The 17,292-nt window shown below is 43.5% G+C and overlaps 1 protein-coding gene across 2 annotated transcripts in view; it reads right to left on the bottom strand.

The window, feature by feature from the left end:
- Positions 1-7,759: 7,759 nt before the first annotated feature.
- Positions 7,760-17,292, bottom strand: part of elf1 (E74-like ETS transcription factor 1) — an 84,655-nt gene continuing 75,122 nt past the window's right edge. For both annotated transcript variants that reach the window (XM_084332306.1, XM_084332305.1), the window contains exons 5-9: positions 16,992-17,153; positions 16,719-16,802; positions 15,380-15,572; positions 14,789-15,151; positions 7,760-10,149 (exon numbers count right to left, since the gene is read on the bottom strand). In XM_084332306.1, the coding sequence (XP_084188432.1) occupies positions 9,393-10,149; positions 14,789-15,151; positions 15,380-15,572; positions 16,719-16,802; positions 16,992-17,153 (1,559 nt within the window). In that variant the 3' untranslated portion in view covers positions 7,760-9,392. The remainder of the gene's footprint in view (positions 10,150-14,788; positions 15,152-15,379; positions 15,573-16,718; positions 16,803-16,991; positions 17,154-17,292) is intronic.

Genomic DNA, 17,292 nt, shown 5'->3' with positions numbered 1-17,292 from the left:
CTCGAGTATGTTATTGCTTTTATACCATACCAAAAAAAATATTTAATCATTAAACATTAAACAAGGACAGAAGCTTTGGATTTGAGTTGGATACTTTCATTTTGGTCCTCTACCAACAAAATAGTGTTCCACCAGTGCTAAGCACAAAAGGTCCCCTTTCTTCCAACATCCAGGTCCCCTTCCTTCCAACATCCAATCAGTCTGTTCATGACAGAGTAGATTACATGGAATTACAAATTGATAAGGTTCAAGTTCCTATAGCCACCTTCAAGTCATGCCGGAAATGCCGCCTGGAGCATGCAAATGCCGGAAATGCCGCCTGGATCCAACAGTCAGAAACGTTTTTTTTCTTTTCATACCCGAGTTGTGGATGTTATGATGTTTTGGGGGCATGTTGATATTATAAAAATATGGCGGAATCAGTGGAATGTTGGAAGTCCTTGCAACGATTATGCACTTTCTATAAAAGTCATGCTCAGCTATATGTTATTCAAAAAGAGAATAATTATTTCAACGCCTTTTAGATTTGTACATTTGTTGAATGGAAATGAAATACATTTAAAAAAGTCGGCATCCATTTTGTTGTTCTTCCCGCACCAAAAGCACTTGAACGAGGCTGTATTTACGGACTCGTACATTATGTCCTCACGGAACGCCTCTCATTCTATCACAAGTGTGTGACCTCCGACCTGATGCCAACTTAAGATGAAAGTAAATAAATTATATAAATACTGCAGTTCAGACTGAAAACATTGTTTTATTTTAAGATCAATAATGCCAATGGCCTAAAGCAACATGTCAAGTAAAAAAAACAAATATGTGGTAATAAATGCATCCATACTTCAAATACACTGACAGGGGGCACTGCAATGCCCCTGAGGCAGTTCTAAAAAAGTACATAAAATGTGCGTCAATATGTGCAATATGTATATTTAGTTTCTCACTGTTCCCTCCCTCCTCGTGTCCTGTGGCCCTGTCAGTGTTTATTGTACCGCTGATAGACTTGATGTACATTTGCAGTGCAATGGTGAGAATAGTAGCACTGGCGAGTTTCTGTGGGTGGTTACATATCCAGCAAGGTCCCGGAGAACCGGGGCTTTTGTGTAGTTATTGTGAGAGTAAACCGCCATGAGAGCCTTCATAGTCACCCTCGCCGGAGAGGCTCATAGTAATATTATAGCTGGCTCCTTGAGAGCCTTTCATGCCTGTTGGGACGGACAAGAGTCCAATGAAAGCCCTGAGTGCAACTCAAATGTATATCTGTCTGATAATCAACTTCAGACAAAGAACCAGTAACCACACCATTGTACATTTACAGATGAAGAATATTTTCATACCTAATTATCAGAAAATGGTGAGGAGTGTTGTGTTCGCTGATAGCTAAAGACGGTAGAGGTCGAGTGGCCTACTTTCAGGTGATTTTGAAGGCTATCAGTTTCACTCCAAGTGATTTGGATTTACTTTACAACTGTAAATACATGAGCTGTCAGAGACGTGTCAAAAACTGACATGTATGGTTCTTCATCTAAGGGTTCAGTCAATTTGAGTGTTATTTCTGTCCATTTAATCACGAGTTCGGAAGGAAAAGGTATGGTTGTCATTATAGCGTATGTGGAACAAACCAGCTACAGATGTGAACTGTAAGGAGGAATATGTAGTTGAAGGTAAACCCACCTGAATTTAATTTACTCCAATCTTTATTTGTGGAATAGAGTTTAAAGCCAGGCCAGCCCACCTTTAGCAATAGTAGCAAACAGCTGATATAAATATTTATGATTTAAATTCCTTGAATAGGTTGTGTAGTAAGTAGTATCACACTGCTGCAATGTACATGAAAATAGGGTATATTTGAGGAAATAAAACAAAATAATTACATTAAAAATATATGTATGTAGTACTGGAGATTATGGGGATGACTGTGATCATCAGATGGAGTTCATTGTAAGTATCTCTGTATCAAAGTGTCCACCTTCAGCACAGATCCCAGAGTAGCTGATTCCTTTTCAGCTATAGAGGGGTTTGGATCAAGGTCATTAGTGACCCAGGGTTGTCATCACAGAACGTACGTACAGCCTTTCAAGCGTGCACACGGTTAAATTTGGACCACGTTAGATGTACTGTAAAGAGAAACTGTGAAAACCTACGTCATCAAAATAAACCCTGGATACCGTATGAAAGGCTAGTAAACAACATGAAGATCTCATTTCAAAGGATGTTCCTTCTGCGCTCCCCCAGTACCAACCCCAGTGCCGTCACCCACCACCACCCGCCTTGCCCCCACCACCACCAGCACCACCACTCCCTACCCCTCAAGCACTATTCTCTGCATGCCAGACTCTGAAGCGTTATCGTGTAAAAGACGTGTATCACTACTGCCATCTTGTGGAGTCAAGTGTGCGTTGCTTCTGCAGACACTCCTTCCAAACAAGACACATTTATTTTACCGTTACCATGCGGACATGAACCTGAACATGCAGATGTTTATGGTGCTAAGCTATTGTATGCCATTTCTGTGTGGGGTGGGAGTCTTTGAATTGTAGTATTTAATGGTATTTAAATCTAACAGCGGGTAGAGGGTGGCTGAGTGCAAAGCCGCAGTAGGCCGTGACTCAATTCTCTCTGCATTGTTACCGTCAGTCTGTGTGTGTGTGTGTGTGTGTGTGTGTGTGTGTGTGTGTGTGTGTGTGTGTGTGTGTGTGTGTGTGTTTGTTTGCCTGTACTGATGGCTTTGTGTTTAAATAATCTCTCCCTGTACTGTTCCTTCTAGGGGCTGAAAGCACAACCATGTCAGCCATCATCCTTCAACTGCTCCCACAGAGAGGCGTTGCGGCAGTAAACACTCACTGTGTCAATGGCTGCAGGCGACACAGGAATAGTTCTGGTCCCTCCCAGGGCCCTGCGCTCTCTCTCTCTCTCTCTCCATCTTCATAGCACGGTGCATCTTGTGGCACTCGCAGTGGGGATGAGCTAAAATTTGAAATATGAATTCAGGAAAGCACAGATAATGAGATGGACACAGATGGGTTTTTTAAAGTCGAATATGCTCATTATTATCTGGAAGGAAAGGTCCCTTTTTATGTTATGCACTCCATTGACACGTTGACGCACTCTGCCTAGGCAGCTACCTCTCACTGGCATCCGTGCCCCACCCACTGCAACATCACTATTCACTGACGGAGACAGAAGCCTGGTGTGTGGCTGTGGCAGATGCATTTCAAACCACCACAACGTTATCAAAAGGAAGATAAGATAAGACATTCCGGAATTGAAGCTTAGAACCTGTATTTTCTTTTTTTCAGTATGTGTTATTTTCCTCCAATAAATAAAATATTAGTCGAAAGTCGTTTACTACACATTATTGAAAAGTTATTCGCTAGATTTTGTGGTCCTCTCTGTGCAGCAGGCTGAGACACCGGCTATCACTCACTGGGAGGAGGAGGGAGGCATGGCAGCTACAGTACTAGGCAGACAAAAGCCACATGTGGCAGCTCTTTCAAACCCCTGCAAGCTGTACATCAGAATGAAGCATAGAACCTGTCGTTTTTCCACTTTATGTGTTCATTTTCTCCATACATTTCTTTTTTCAAAATATTGGAGAAATCTTTTTTTATATACCTTGTATCTCAGTCAAAATTCACCCATCTAAGATGTAAAGCCATAACTTAGGTATTTCATCGTTATTTAAACAGACAGCGACAGGTTCAAGTGGCAGCATAATCATTTGTGTTCAGGTTCAAGTGACAGTCAGCAAAGGGATTTGTGAAGCTAGCAATGGACCCCCAGCGATCAAAACAACAACGCACTAAACAACCAGTGCTATCTGGGAGCACGTTAGTCCGCCGAATTGATGCAACAGAAATCATCTGCAAATTGTGCAAGGCCACAATAAGCAGAGGCAGAGATGTGAAACATGGATCAACACAACCATGTGCTTTACAAACATCCCCCTGTAGTTAATACACAGCCTCAACCAGCCTCCATTGTGACCGTGTCTGACCTGTGTCTGCCCAGGACCCGCAGATTACATCCGTTCCCATCTTGTATTGTACATTCATTGCAATTCATGCAACAAAAATAGTGCACAAAAAATAACACAACTTCAGAGACAAACGTCTGGTCTTTTATCCCATACTAGTGGTGGTATTTAATTCGTTTTTGTAATAATTTACAATGTCACCTTTACCAGAGAATAGGCTTTCTTTGAACCACTGAACTCCGATACAAAGGCTGTTTTGTGCTATTGCTATGGTTTTGCGTGTAAAATATTTGTTTTTGTAATCTTTTGCAATGTTACCTTTACCAGAGAATAGGCTTTCTTTGAACCACTGAACTCAGATTCAAAGGCTTTTTGTTATTGCTATGGTTCTGAGTGGTTATATTGGACTCAGGCATTGGGTCTCGGGAGTGTTGTTGTCAGTATCCGCCTGTCAGCGATGGATTGAGTCGGCTTTTGTGAAGTAACCTGTGGTTACTGGTGAGGTCCACAGCTGTGTGAGTGGGTGTAGAGTGAGGATGAGGAAGCATGGACCAGCAGACAAGCCCAGCTGTCAGACGGCTCCCTCAGCAGACCCCACCCTGTCTAACCACAAGAGAAGTCTGAGAAGCTGCTGTCCCCAAGCCATCCATATCCTAAATGAGGATTCTGAATGATACCTAAACATTGCTCTGGTCATGATATATCTAATTTACATTCACAACTTGTTTATCTCTCGCTCTCTCTCTATATATATGTAAATATATAAACTCCTCAAAGAAAGTTTTGAAATGTTATTTCGGTCTATTATTCCTCCACCAAGCAACTCAAAACAAGAGTGAACCAACAGAAGAATATTGCAATCAGCAATCCTTACAAGTTGTACCTTGTTCTAAAGGTGACTAATCAGGTTTTCCAACTATAAAAAATACAATACCAATTGGTATTATTAAAGGGGAGGAATAATCGACCAAAATAACGTTTCCAAACTTTTTCTTGAGTTTATATACATTACACATATATATATATAGACACATCACTTTACATTGATCTGTGTATATATACATTCTCTCATTTGCACAACTCAAGTATATATTACATAACTATAACTAGTGTTTAATGCTGCCCACCTTTTTAAACGGATCAAACTATATCCAACTGTATCTAACTATATCAATGATACCTTAACATTGTAAATATGATATAGCTCTTCATTGCACAGCTATGAGTAATTGATGATTATAGAATATATATAACTATCTCATTCACTTGTTAAATATGACATATCCCATTTATTTGAATATTGCAGAAAATATAGACTGTAAAGTTTTCAAATATAAATATTTATAATATATATATCGCACAGGGGAAACATTTCATGTGTGTGTACTTTGTATGTGACAAATAAACTACTTTGCTGGGAATATTCATGACCCCTACAGGAAGAAACCTGTTGCTTTTGGTGCCCCTGTGAACTTTCCAGTAGCGTCACCATAAAACCTTCCATTTGAAGGAGGAAATTAACAAATCTCCTGATGCATTAGTTGTACAGTGTGAATGAATGAATGAATGAAAACTTTATCTAACAGATTGCAGAATGGGTACAATACAGTACGGCTCAATACACACAATTGTTAAGGGGATGCAGACCAGAGAAAGACGTTTGTCTTATTTACATCAGGGTCCCCTGAGTAAAGACAGTCACAGTCTTTTGTGAACATTCATGAGCCCTCGTGGAACAAACCTATTGATTTTGGTCACCCCATGACCTTTCCTCTAGCGCCACCATATGGACTCATAGCCTGGGTCTTTTGAGAGTGACAATATTGGCAACATGTTTCCGTCATTTACCCAGTAAAATGTTGTACATGACAGTAATTGCAAAGTATTTGTTTGATTGGATGGAGGTCTGCACTCTCAAGTCGTGTTTAGAGTGGAGAGAGTGCAGCATTTGGAACCACAGTTGAAAGGAATCACATATACTGTTTCACATGGGCATATTGCAGTTGATGTTCTACGCTGGAATACATTGAGGTATTCTCTTGTATAACAGTTATGGTTAGAAATAGCTCCATCTGAGCAACCTTTTCATTTTGAGAGTGTTTGGCCTTCGGTGACCTTGTGTAGCGGTGGTTACTAGGTACTAGCAGGCACTTTGTACTCTGCACCTGTCCCCCGTGCTCAGCAGCACCACCATGTATGAAAAGGATCCAATTCAGGCGCCGAAGTGGGGGCATTTAACTTAGGAGTGCGTTTACACCAAAGAGCTACCGTCGCAAGATTTCAACCTCATTACACTCGCCCCTCTAAACTCACTCCACACAGTGACCTCAGCTGGTGAACTTGGCTGAACCATGTTATCCGAGTCAACAGGCACCACTTGTAACGGTGGTCACTATGTACTAGCAGGCACTTAGTGCTCCACACCCAGTCCTCCCAACAGCCTCACCAGCACCCACGTGACCACGTATGAAAAGCATCCAATTCAGGAAAAGGAAATTCCACCACAAAAGCAAGTGTGTCATCATGGCGTACCGTTCTACCGCATTTGAGGAACGACAACGGGCAGAACATCTGAATATCTCGATACCTCGATCATCTCCCTTGATCAGCTTCCCAGTCTCTCACCATGGTAACGGAGTGACCAGAAGTAAACGCTTGCCCTCCCCTCCTTGTGTGTGTTTGGTAGGAGTGGCAACATTGCCAGTGTTGTCCAACGCCCACCCTTTTCCACCTCAGTGACTCACCTCAGTCCTTTGTAAAGCCGGGAAGCTGGAGCATGTAGCGGTGGTTTATTGCTCTGTCTCTGGCCTGACAATATGTAGAGAGCTGGCTGTGATCTCATTTTACTCTGTAATAAAGCAACCTTTCTGCAAACACAAGAGAGACCCAGAGTGGAATTCCACTTTAAAGACAAGTAAACATGGTTATTTGGAAATACAGAGTTGTAAGATTTACCTGCCCCGAGTGGCTAACAATTCCCATACCCCTTTATTAGCTCATTTTCAATGTCAGCACAAATAAACAAGATATGTTGTATTTCACTGAAGCAAAATTTGTTTTTTATTATTACATTGACTTTCCTTAAAAAAAAGAAATCTATTCTATTTTCAGCATAGAGGAAGCCATGGAGAACCCAAGACAATGAAGGGTGGGGGGGGGGGGGAGACAATAAAGCCTAAGACATAAGCAGCGGACAAACCTCTGCATCTCACATACAACAGTGCTTTAAGGAAAAGTTAAGACGGACACATTCTTTATAGAGTAAAGCAACACAAATCAGATCAAACCCCCCACCCAAGCAATATTGTGTTGTCGGATGTCAATGCAAAAGAGTGGAGTTAGAACTCAATGTAATAACTGCTGATTGTCACGATTCTGCAAAAGCATTGCATTTGTATGTATACATTCAAATGGTCAATGCACGCTCCTTTACTGGCTGACACAGGAGTTGTAAAGCAGCATTTAATGTCCAGTCCTCCGGTCGCTGGGACAGACGGAGGACAGAGCGTCTCGACTCAGTCTGCAGACACAGGCTGAGGGAAAATACAACCAATTTAGCCATGATAGCACTCACGATCAATATGGTCTCAGCTCCTGCCTGACCTGCCCGACCAATCAGACGCTTTGCCTTAGAGGTCCTTAACAAACTAGGACAGATAATAGAGTGAGCAGACTCTACTGACGAGAAAGGGGAGGGGGAGGGGGAGGGGGAGGGGGAGAAGAGGAGAGGAGAGGAGAGGAGAGGAGAGGAGAGGAGAAGAAAAGAGGAGAGGAGAGAAGAGAAAAAAAGGAGAAGAGAGGAGAAAACATCATTGAAAACAGCGTTGGTAAGTCACTATGACTGAATAACTGAAAAGAGATATGATATCAAAGAGGTGCCCGTTGAGGTTTCACAAGATTAAGGTGTGCACATAAAATATAACCATATCTTTATGTGTGGGCTCTACTGCCTTACTGTTGGCGTCGGAAAAGAGATATGTCCGCAGAGGAGGGGGAACTAAAGCACATACATAAAAAAAAAAGAAAAAAAACAGAGAATCACTATCTACAAAGACATTAACATGATATAACCATCCTGAGACCACTGAGGGTCCAGAACCATGAAAGTATCAAAGCTGTGCCATGTTAACAGATTGTTTTTTTTTTTACAAATGAAAAATATCAGTCTTTAAAAAAAAGAGACTACCAAATAAGCTTCCAGGTATTAATTGCATATACTTTGTATATTCCCTTGTGTTTTACTAATGTAAATATAAAAAAACAAAATGTGCCTTTTATTTTTATTTTTTATACAGAATTTAGAAATTCACAAAATAAATAAATTCATTGTGTGGCCTTAAAATGTAATCTCAGTTGTAGCTATATTATATGTATATATATTCATATATATTCCATTTCATAAAAACAGGATTTTCTTTTTTTTTTACCTGGGAGATACCTCTGTGGCAGAATCTGAACGTTTCCTCCTCTAAGATTCTCCTTCTCCCTTCACCTCCCTATCTCGGGTTCTGCCCGCTATATACAAACAGGTCCGATATTGGACTGCCCTTGACGGACAGTAAATGCCCATTTCCATAGTAACACAGTGTTTTATAAGGCCAGGGGTAATGGAGGCGAACGCACACCTTATTGACGACGTGAAAAGAAAAGGAAGAGAAATTAAGCAAAAGTCGATCCTTGAGTCAAAAAGCCGCCCGGTCAATTTGATCCTTTCAGACGTCTCCACAAGGAGAGGCTAGAGCGGCGTGAGCATCCTGTAAGGCACCATTATTCCATCCCTTATCTCTGCAAAACCTGTGTGTATTTAATAACACACACATACGGTACACACGCGCGCATACTCGCATACACCCTGGAGTAGGGGTTTTCAATGCTTGGGGTGGTGCTCTGTCCGCTGCTTTTTTTGGTTTACTGCATCCTCCTGTGTGGAGGTTAAAGGAATGTGGAACTGCTGCAAGTCTAATGAGATGTACAAGAGAGAGGAAAAAAGGAACTGGCACATTTGGTACTGAATATAGAGATCCCTGGTTTATCCAATGGCTGCTCTCTCTCCGTGAGGGGAAAGTATTTACGCTCTGTGTGTGTGTGTGTGTCTGTGTCTGTGTGTGTCTGTGTGTGTCTGTGTGTGTGTGTCTACAGATGGTGAGGTGGTCCCAAAGTCTGATCGATAGCATCTTTGATATTACAAAAAAAAAAAAACGCTCCTAGACCTTCAAAATTAGGCATGGGGTCACAATAATCTGTGAGTAAACAAAACCAAACGCCCAAATTGACCAAGCTTTAAGAGCAACAACAACCCTCGCTCAGACATCCCAGTACTGTGACAGGAAAAGAAGGAAAGCTTGTGTCTGTGATCATACTGATTTCCAATTTCTGTTTACTTCCACCATTTATGGAAGAGTCCAGCAGCCCTGGCCTAGGCGTCTGCAGGCTCTGTCTTTATCTGGATGAAGTTAGCAGGGAGCTGGAGGGAGATGGGCAGCTCCTGCAGGCTCTTGAGGATGTACTCCGGCTGCAGGCACATCTCCCCGCGCACCTCCAGCTCCTCCACGGGGGTGAGGCCCTCGCTGGGGCTGCCGCCCCCCTGGTAAAAGTGTCCGTTGACCGGAGTCAGACCCAGGGACTCCTGCTCGATGATCACAGTCCTGTAGTTCAGCTCCGCCACCCCCAGCCCCATCTCCTCCCTGTCGAAGACGATCGACGCCAGCGACGGGTCGCTGTTGATCAGCGACTGGAAATAGTGGGAGTCCAACAGCTCCTCTTTGACCTGCAGGCCGTGGAAGTCGGTGGACTTGAGGACGGTGGCGATGACGGTGCCGGGCTGCTGGGCCACCATGGGCTGCCCGGCGGCCGCGTTGAGGGTGACCAGGCGGGGGAGGCCGTTGAGGCCGGAGGAGGAGGTGCAGGAAGAGGAGCAGGAGCCCAGGCTGCTGAGCAGGAGCTGCTGGCGGAAGCTGTCCTGGATACTGCCGCTCCCAGTGGCCAGAGAGGCCGTCTGGATGGTGAGCACGTCTTTGCTGTCCGCCGCGGTGGAGGGGACCGTGTGGAGGATGACCCGAGGAGAAGACGAGTGACCGGAGTCCCCATTGGACAGGACGCCAGTGAGGGGGACGGACTGCAGGGAGCCGGAGGACGTTAGGACCATGGGGACAGAGAGGGGCATGTTGATGGTCCTTGTGAGAGAGAAAGAGGAGAGTTTAGAAAACCACTCTAGTAAAACGATCTATCGCACCCATCAGCCTCCTCATCTTCTTTTAATATTGTGCTGGACCTGAGCACTCGACATATCTCCACACTGAAAATATCTAATAATATATAGATACCATTAGCAATAGCATAGGACTATTGAACTCACACAATAAAAGTCCATTCAGTACAGAGCTATGATCCTTGGCTGCAGTAATGATGTTGTCTATACTAGAGGCCTACGGTATGTAATTCCTCAATAGAGCATACAATAGATGTTCTATGTAGTGGTAAGCAAGCAAGAAAACAAGTCACAGAGTCGATTAATGGCGTGGCTTCCCTGTGCAATCTTTACCTATGGATTGTTACTAGGCAGTTTTGTTATTTGAACACGTTGCCAACGTTGTACTCCTGTCTGAAGTAGGTTGCAATTCCTTTGCCAAGCCCTACACTATTTAGGTGAATGGTGAAATTAGGCAGGTGAAGATGATCATTGGGGTGGGTGGGGTGATCATTGGGGTGGTAATGAACATTGCTAACATTGCATAACGTTGGCTTGGCTAACATATACGTAGACAACATTAACGACGCTCGCTAACAGGTTACCTTGTGGTTCGGTGTATGCATGTCTCTGTGAGCCGTGCATGTAGCAGTATGAGCTGTGATTAGTCTACTTTTGTGGGGACAGACAGAGATACAGACTAGGGTGACCAAACATTGTGGTGCGTGACAGTCTCGCATTTTAGCCCTTTGTCCCGCAGAACGTGAAACAGAAGAAAAATGTCCCGCATTTCAATAAACGGATGCTTAAAATGTGAATTTGTATTGTTTTTATCTTATCACCATCCATGCACTAATGCACCGCAAGTAGCCTAGTCCGCACTTTGAGCACCACAGCAACTAGTGACTTTCCCCACTAGTTAATGTGTCTTGTGGTAGAGCAACTTTCTTTTCCCTCATGCTGCCTGCTATCTTGATTGATTGATTGAACATTTTATTAACAGATTGCAGAATGGGTACAATACAGTACAGCTCAATACACACAATTGTTAAGGGGATGCAGACCAGAGAAAGACTTTTGTCTTGTTTACATCAGGGTCCCCCATTTTCAATTCATCATATCTGCTGTCTGCTAGAGGTCTGACTGCTAACTTAGATAGATGGAAGCAATAGCTAAACAGAGTCTGTTCCTACAACAGGGCATGAGTCATATGAGTGGGTTAAGAGGCTGTTGTCCCTCATGAGCGCTGCATGCGTGGACGGACCAGAGAAACTGATGCAGCTCGTGAAGAGTGAGAGTCGAGTCAAAGTGAATTTCTCTCTGACATGCCAAGACTTTTATAAACACTCTTATATGCAGGGTACACACAGGGCCTGAAGCGTCCAGAAACGCTGCAAAATTTACATTTCCATGGCCGCCGAAAGGAAACGGGCTGCTCTTGCAGACATTTTGCGGTGCTTCCACATGTTGTGTTTCTGGCCTTAGTCAGGAGGCTCTACTAGAAGCAGCATGGGTCAGGGTCAGCAATAAATATACATGGAAGAAATATAAATATAAAGTATAGACACTACAGGACTATTAGTGCAAGGCCTTATCCGTGGTGCTGAAACCTTTATACCTATATAGGATTTACCTAGATGCTGCTGCTTAGCTATTTGGCCAGTTGGCCTACTTGAGTAAGCCTATAATTTCCTCCAGGCTACTTTAAATGTTTTTAAGAGATGTTTCCTATTGTTCACTGCAGTTTTAATTTGTACATATTATATGTATTTGACATGCAGGCTAACACACTGTGTAGGCCTACTCCTGCTACTTACCCATCCCTCCAATTGAATACAACTTGCAAACGTTAATGCATTTAAAATAATTTAAGTATGTTGTAATGTATTGTAATTTTAATACATTTTTTAAATGTCCAATGTTGTCAGATTAACATTGAATGATAAATGCTGATCTTTGTAGTGTTCTGGATGGGTGTAAAATCAAGGGTAGACAATGTACAGTATGCACTTGGGCAGTCACATTACAAGATATCACAGATACACAGGGTACATCTTAATTATAGCCTATTGAATGAGTAAGGACTCGGGGACCTCTAGTGGTCGGTAGGTAATTCAACAACATGGTATAATAAGTCATTAGGACACGACAATCTTGTGCTTTTAATAAATTCACTTATATTTAGATCTAAATGCTTTATATAAGTATTCAGTAATGTCCCGCAATATTGACATGCTATCCTGCATTTGGATGACATGGATTTGGTCACCCTGGTACAGACAAACCCTGTTCTGGACGCTGTAAAAGAAATCAACCCTAAATAAAACACTGAATGAAAGTATACAAAAGTAGCATTCAAAGTAGGAATTTCCAAGCAGATTAACTTGGAGCTTGAATGAAATTAAATTTAGAAAGACATGACGATTATTAGGGTTGACATTTCCTTTAAACGACTGAGGAAATGAGCAGCTGCTCTGCAATTCGTTGGAGCTTTTCAGCTGCATTGACTGGAACACAGTCTCTACTGTCTCACATGTCGCTGTTATTCCTGTTCATAGTCAGGTGGCTGCAGAGGCTCTTCCCATATTTCCACCGTACAGCACATTTCAGTATATTGATCAGTGGGTGTAAAAATAAATTACGTCAAATAATAATAAAAATATATAAAAAAAATAAAAGAAAATGTCAATGTCAAATGTAAAAATAAATAAATAAATAAAATGATATAATATATAATTTAAAATATCAGTCTCCTATTCAGCTCCAGGCAGGTACAAGTGCTACAGATATACATTAAGTATTGATATTGTTTGATGCAGTACACCCAAACCCATAGAAAAAAAACATGTACTGTTCGGGTCATGCAGAATCCTCTCGTCTCCACGTTCTTTCCCCCCCTCTTTTTTCTAAAACTAGAAGCTGATATTGTTTCACACATAACCTGGGGACCAATAACATCTTTAATTAATACAGTATACCAAACTGTGGAATCCATTCCACTCATGGAATATAAAAGTGAATACTGTTATTGCTCCTGGACGCTTTAGGTTTAAACTGCCTGTGACTGTTATTAACTGATATTGTTGTTGTTTCGTATGATTGTATTTCTATTTTAACTGGTTTGCTTATTGATTGGATGTTTTGCTCGTCATTACAGGAGGGTCTCCCTCAAGTCTTAAATACATAATGAGTAGAGTTATAAAAAAGAAACAATGTATAGACTCATACAAACATAATCCCTCTCAGCCACTAGACCCACTAGAAGTGTGTTTATCAGTCGCCTCCCTCTGCCTGGATTTACTTTCTTTCCATTTTGTTGTGCACTGGGACGTTTCTGGGCGTCCATCTTTGGGCAGTGAGTGCATGTTATATTTACGTATCGCATCATATTGTACAATGTGTATGTATTACAAAATACGTACATGTATTACAAATTCAGCGTTTCAAAAAGAAAACGGCGGCTTGTTTGCTTGTCACATTCTCTTTTTCTACCTAAAGTTGAACCTAAAATTTGTTTCCGACAACATTTTTAGTGGCAAGATTGGTATGATATTGCTAGATCTTGAGTCATATTCACAGTCATATCTTGAGATCTACAATGCCTATTTTGAAGGTTTCATCAGTCAATGTCAAATAATGACATTTCAACCTATAAACACACATTGCTTTGGTGGTGCTCTAGTGACTGAAACTACTTATTATGCCTTTAAATAAAGGTTTGAATGAATGAATGAACATCCCCCAAAATGCTGCCACTAGACTGCTCACAGAGTCACAGGTACCCGGAAGAGAGCTCACATCAACCCTGTACTTGCCACCCTCCACTGGCTCCCGGTGCGCTTTAGAATAGACTTCAAGGTCCTTTTATTGGTTTACAAAGCCCTAAATGGTAAGGCCCCTGCTTACCTAGCAGACCTCCTCACCCCCTATACCAACGCCAGGGCCCTCAGATCAGCTGATAAGGGTCTCCTAACCACCCGTAGGTCTAACTTCAAGTCTAGGGGGGACGTGCTTTTGCGGTCGCAGCCCCTGACCACTGGAACAGCCTCCCCATGTCCATTAAATCTGCCCCCTCTATCAAGTCTGTTGTACCACTGTATTGCACATCGTTGCGGGCAAGACCACCCACATTTCATTGTATACTTGTATGCCGTGACAAATAAAACTCTTGACTTGACTTGACTTGTCTTTTAAATCAAAACTCAAAACCCACCTATATCGCCTGGCCTTCCCTGACTCACTTTGACTCTTGCCTTACTTGTTGACGTGTTGTTCTGTTTTTCCTTTGTCTATCTGTTTATTTTATACTTTTCTTTGTTCTTATTTTAGCTATGTGAAGCACTTTGGTTGACAAGCGTCATGTTTAAACGTGCTATATAAATACATTTGATTGATTGATTGATTGATTGATTGATGGTGTGAGTTTCACGTCAATTCCCTGAACAGCTGACTTTACAGTGGCAGCTGTCAATACAAATTGATACTCGGATATAATTTCAGTGTGTATGTGTGTGTGTGTGTGTGTGTGTGTGATCGCACTCTGTTTTTGTATATGTGCATAGTGTACGTATCCGTCCGTATGACTGCTCAAGAATGCGTATGAGCCCCATTGCCCTGTCTCTCACCTCATAGAGTGGGCCGGTGCCGCCGACATGGCCGCTCCCTGGCTGGACTGCAACATGTGGACCGTCTGGCAGAACTGCTCCGCGAGTCTCCCGTTGGCCTCGTAGTACAGAATGTCATCGTTCGGCTCCTCCTTCACCTGCTTCGCCGAGAGAGGCTGATGTCCGTGGTGGGACTTCCCTCTGGAGCGCCCGCTGACCGCAGAGCGCCCGTGGCCGCCGGGTCTCTGACTCCCGTAGCCGGGGTTACCGTCGGACCCCGGGTCCTCGTCCTCAATCACCACCAGATCGGTCGGCATCTCCTTGAACTGGTAGACAAGCCGCTGTCCCTCTACCTTAGCCAGGATCCCTCTCTGGTAGTAGTACCTGGAGGGGACAGTAAAGGAGGTGCCGTTTTTAATGCCGCGCGTACATTTACATTCATTTTCCAACACTCGTTACAGTACACAGTTATCAGCACGGCTATGGAAATCGTGTCTGCAGGGTTTGACGCAGAACGGAAGCTAACGCAATAATTGCCATGGTACCCTGGGGATGGATTTTTTTTTATTTATTTTTTTTTATACGTGGTTATCACTGGTATGTTCCTCTCACCTGAGAGCTCGGCCCATGGTCTCATAGTTCATGTCTGGCTTGTTCTTGTGTTTGCCCCACAGTTTGGACACCGCCTTGGAGTCCACCAGCTTGAAGATGCCCTTTTCACGCTGAGTCCACTTGATGTATTTGGGACATGTGTTTTTATCCTGCAGCAAAGCCAGCAGGAACTCCCACAGGTAGATGGTGTTGCCTGTATAGCAAAACAAATAAATGAGGAGGAACTCTTCGACATGCAAGGCCTATTCGGTCTCGATTGCTCAGATGAGAGGCTGGAAGACGTCTAGAATTAATTTGGTATTCCTGAGTTTTACTTAACAAATGGAAAATGGCGGTGAAGCAATTACAGCTGGCACTCTTACTGCTCATAACCTGGATGAATACATTTTCAGTTTTCCTCTTTGTGTGTGTGTGTGTGTGTGTGTGTGTGTGTGTGTGTGTGCATACGTACATGTGTGTGTGTGTGTGTGTGTGTGTGTGTGTGTGTGTGTGTGTGTGTGCATACGTACATGTGTGTGTGTGTGTGTGTGTGTGTGTGTGTGTGTGTGTGTGTGTGTGTGTGTGTGTGTGTGTGTGTGTGTAGTGTGTGTGAGTGTGTGTGCATACGTACATGTGTGTGTGTGTGTGTGTGTGTGTGTGTGTGTGTGTAGTGTGTGTGTGTGTGTGTGTGTGTGTGTGTGTGTATGTGTGTGTGTGTGTATGTGTGTATGTGTGCATGTGTGTGTGTGTGTGTGTGTGTGTGTGTGTGTGTGTGTGTGTGTGTGTGTGTGTGTATACGTACATGTGTGTGTGTGTGTGTGTGTGTGTGTGTGTGTGTGTGTGTGTGTGTGTGTGTGTGTGTGTGTGTGTGTACCAAGGCAGGGAATTAATAGGGCCTGGCAGTACATTACTCGTTTGTGTGACGCTTTGGCCAGAAGTGGTTAAAAACAGCAACCCCTCCAGCATCCACTTGAGTCCCAAGCACCGTGACAGGGTGATGTATATGCCCCCCCCCCCCCCTGATCCTCCCTCTCTCCCCCCTCACTCAGTGCAGTGGGAGCCGCCGAGAAAAAAAGAACAAAAAAAAAGAAACAGCGTGGTTCTATCAGTAGTGCATCAGTGTGCCCTCCAGCTTGCAATCAGTTCTATTTCCCTGTGAAACACCCTACGTTGAGAGCACCTCATCAATTAACTCTGCCCAATTCAAGCCCACCAGACTGCAGGGGTCACGCAGGGGTCGAGCGCTGTTTGCACACACTCCGCACGAGAAGAAAAAAAAAACAGAGGGTACACAATGGAAGGAGAGACCTTGCCTCCTATTGGCTGGTTACCGAGTGGCGCGGTCGTTAGCGAGGCTTACCTTTGCCCTCCTTGTTCTTCTTCCTAAGTGGCAGGGTGGGAGTGGTGATCGGGGAGCAGGGGCGCACCGTCCGCGGCTTGCGCACTAGGGTGGGAATAGAGGGGTGGATGCATTTTAGTGTCAAAAGGTCACCATCGTAACAGCCAATTACCTGCATCACATTCAACCGCTGAATTAAAAATATATATACCTTTATACCATGTTATCTGCATTGGAGATTAATTCCTATGTGCTAACAGTGCCCCCCGCTGGCGTGGGGGATAACTGCGTTACCTTTGGTTTTTCTCTGCGGTTTGGAGAGAGTCCGTTGGGGGACCTCGTCCATGGATGAGGTGTCATCGTCCAGGGACCCGTCGATGCCGCCGTTGGCTATCTGGTCAAGCCTCAGAGGGATGTAGGTCAGGTCTGACTCCAGCAGTGTGCCGTACGTGTGAACTGAACATACAAAAAGGAGATTTTGAAATGTAACCATAGCCATCAATGATCCGTCATCATCACCTGCCCCCGACACAGTAGTGAGATCAAAATGGCGTCGTTCCTCAGCCTCCTTGACAAACAAACAGTGACAGAGTGG

This window comes from Notolepis coatsorum, assembly GCF_963971535.1.
Source record: "Notolepis coatsorum genome assembly, chromosome: 16".
NCBI lineage: Eukaryota > Metazoa > Chordata > Actinopteri > Aulopiformes > Paralepididae > Notolepis > Notolepis coatsorum.
This window is presented reverse-complemented; position numbering and strand designations above follow the sequence as displayed.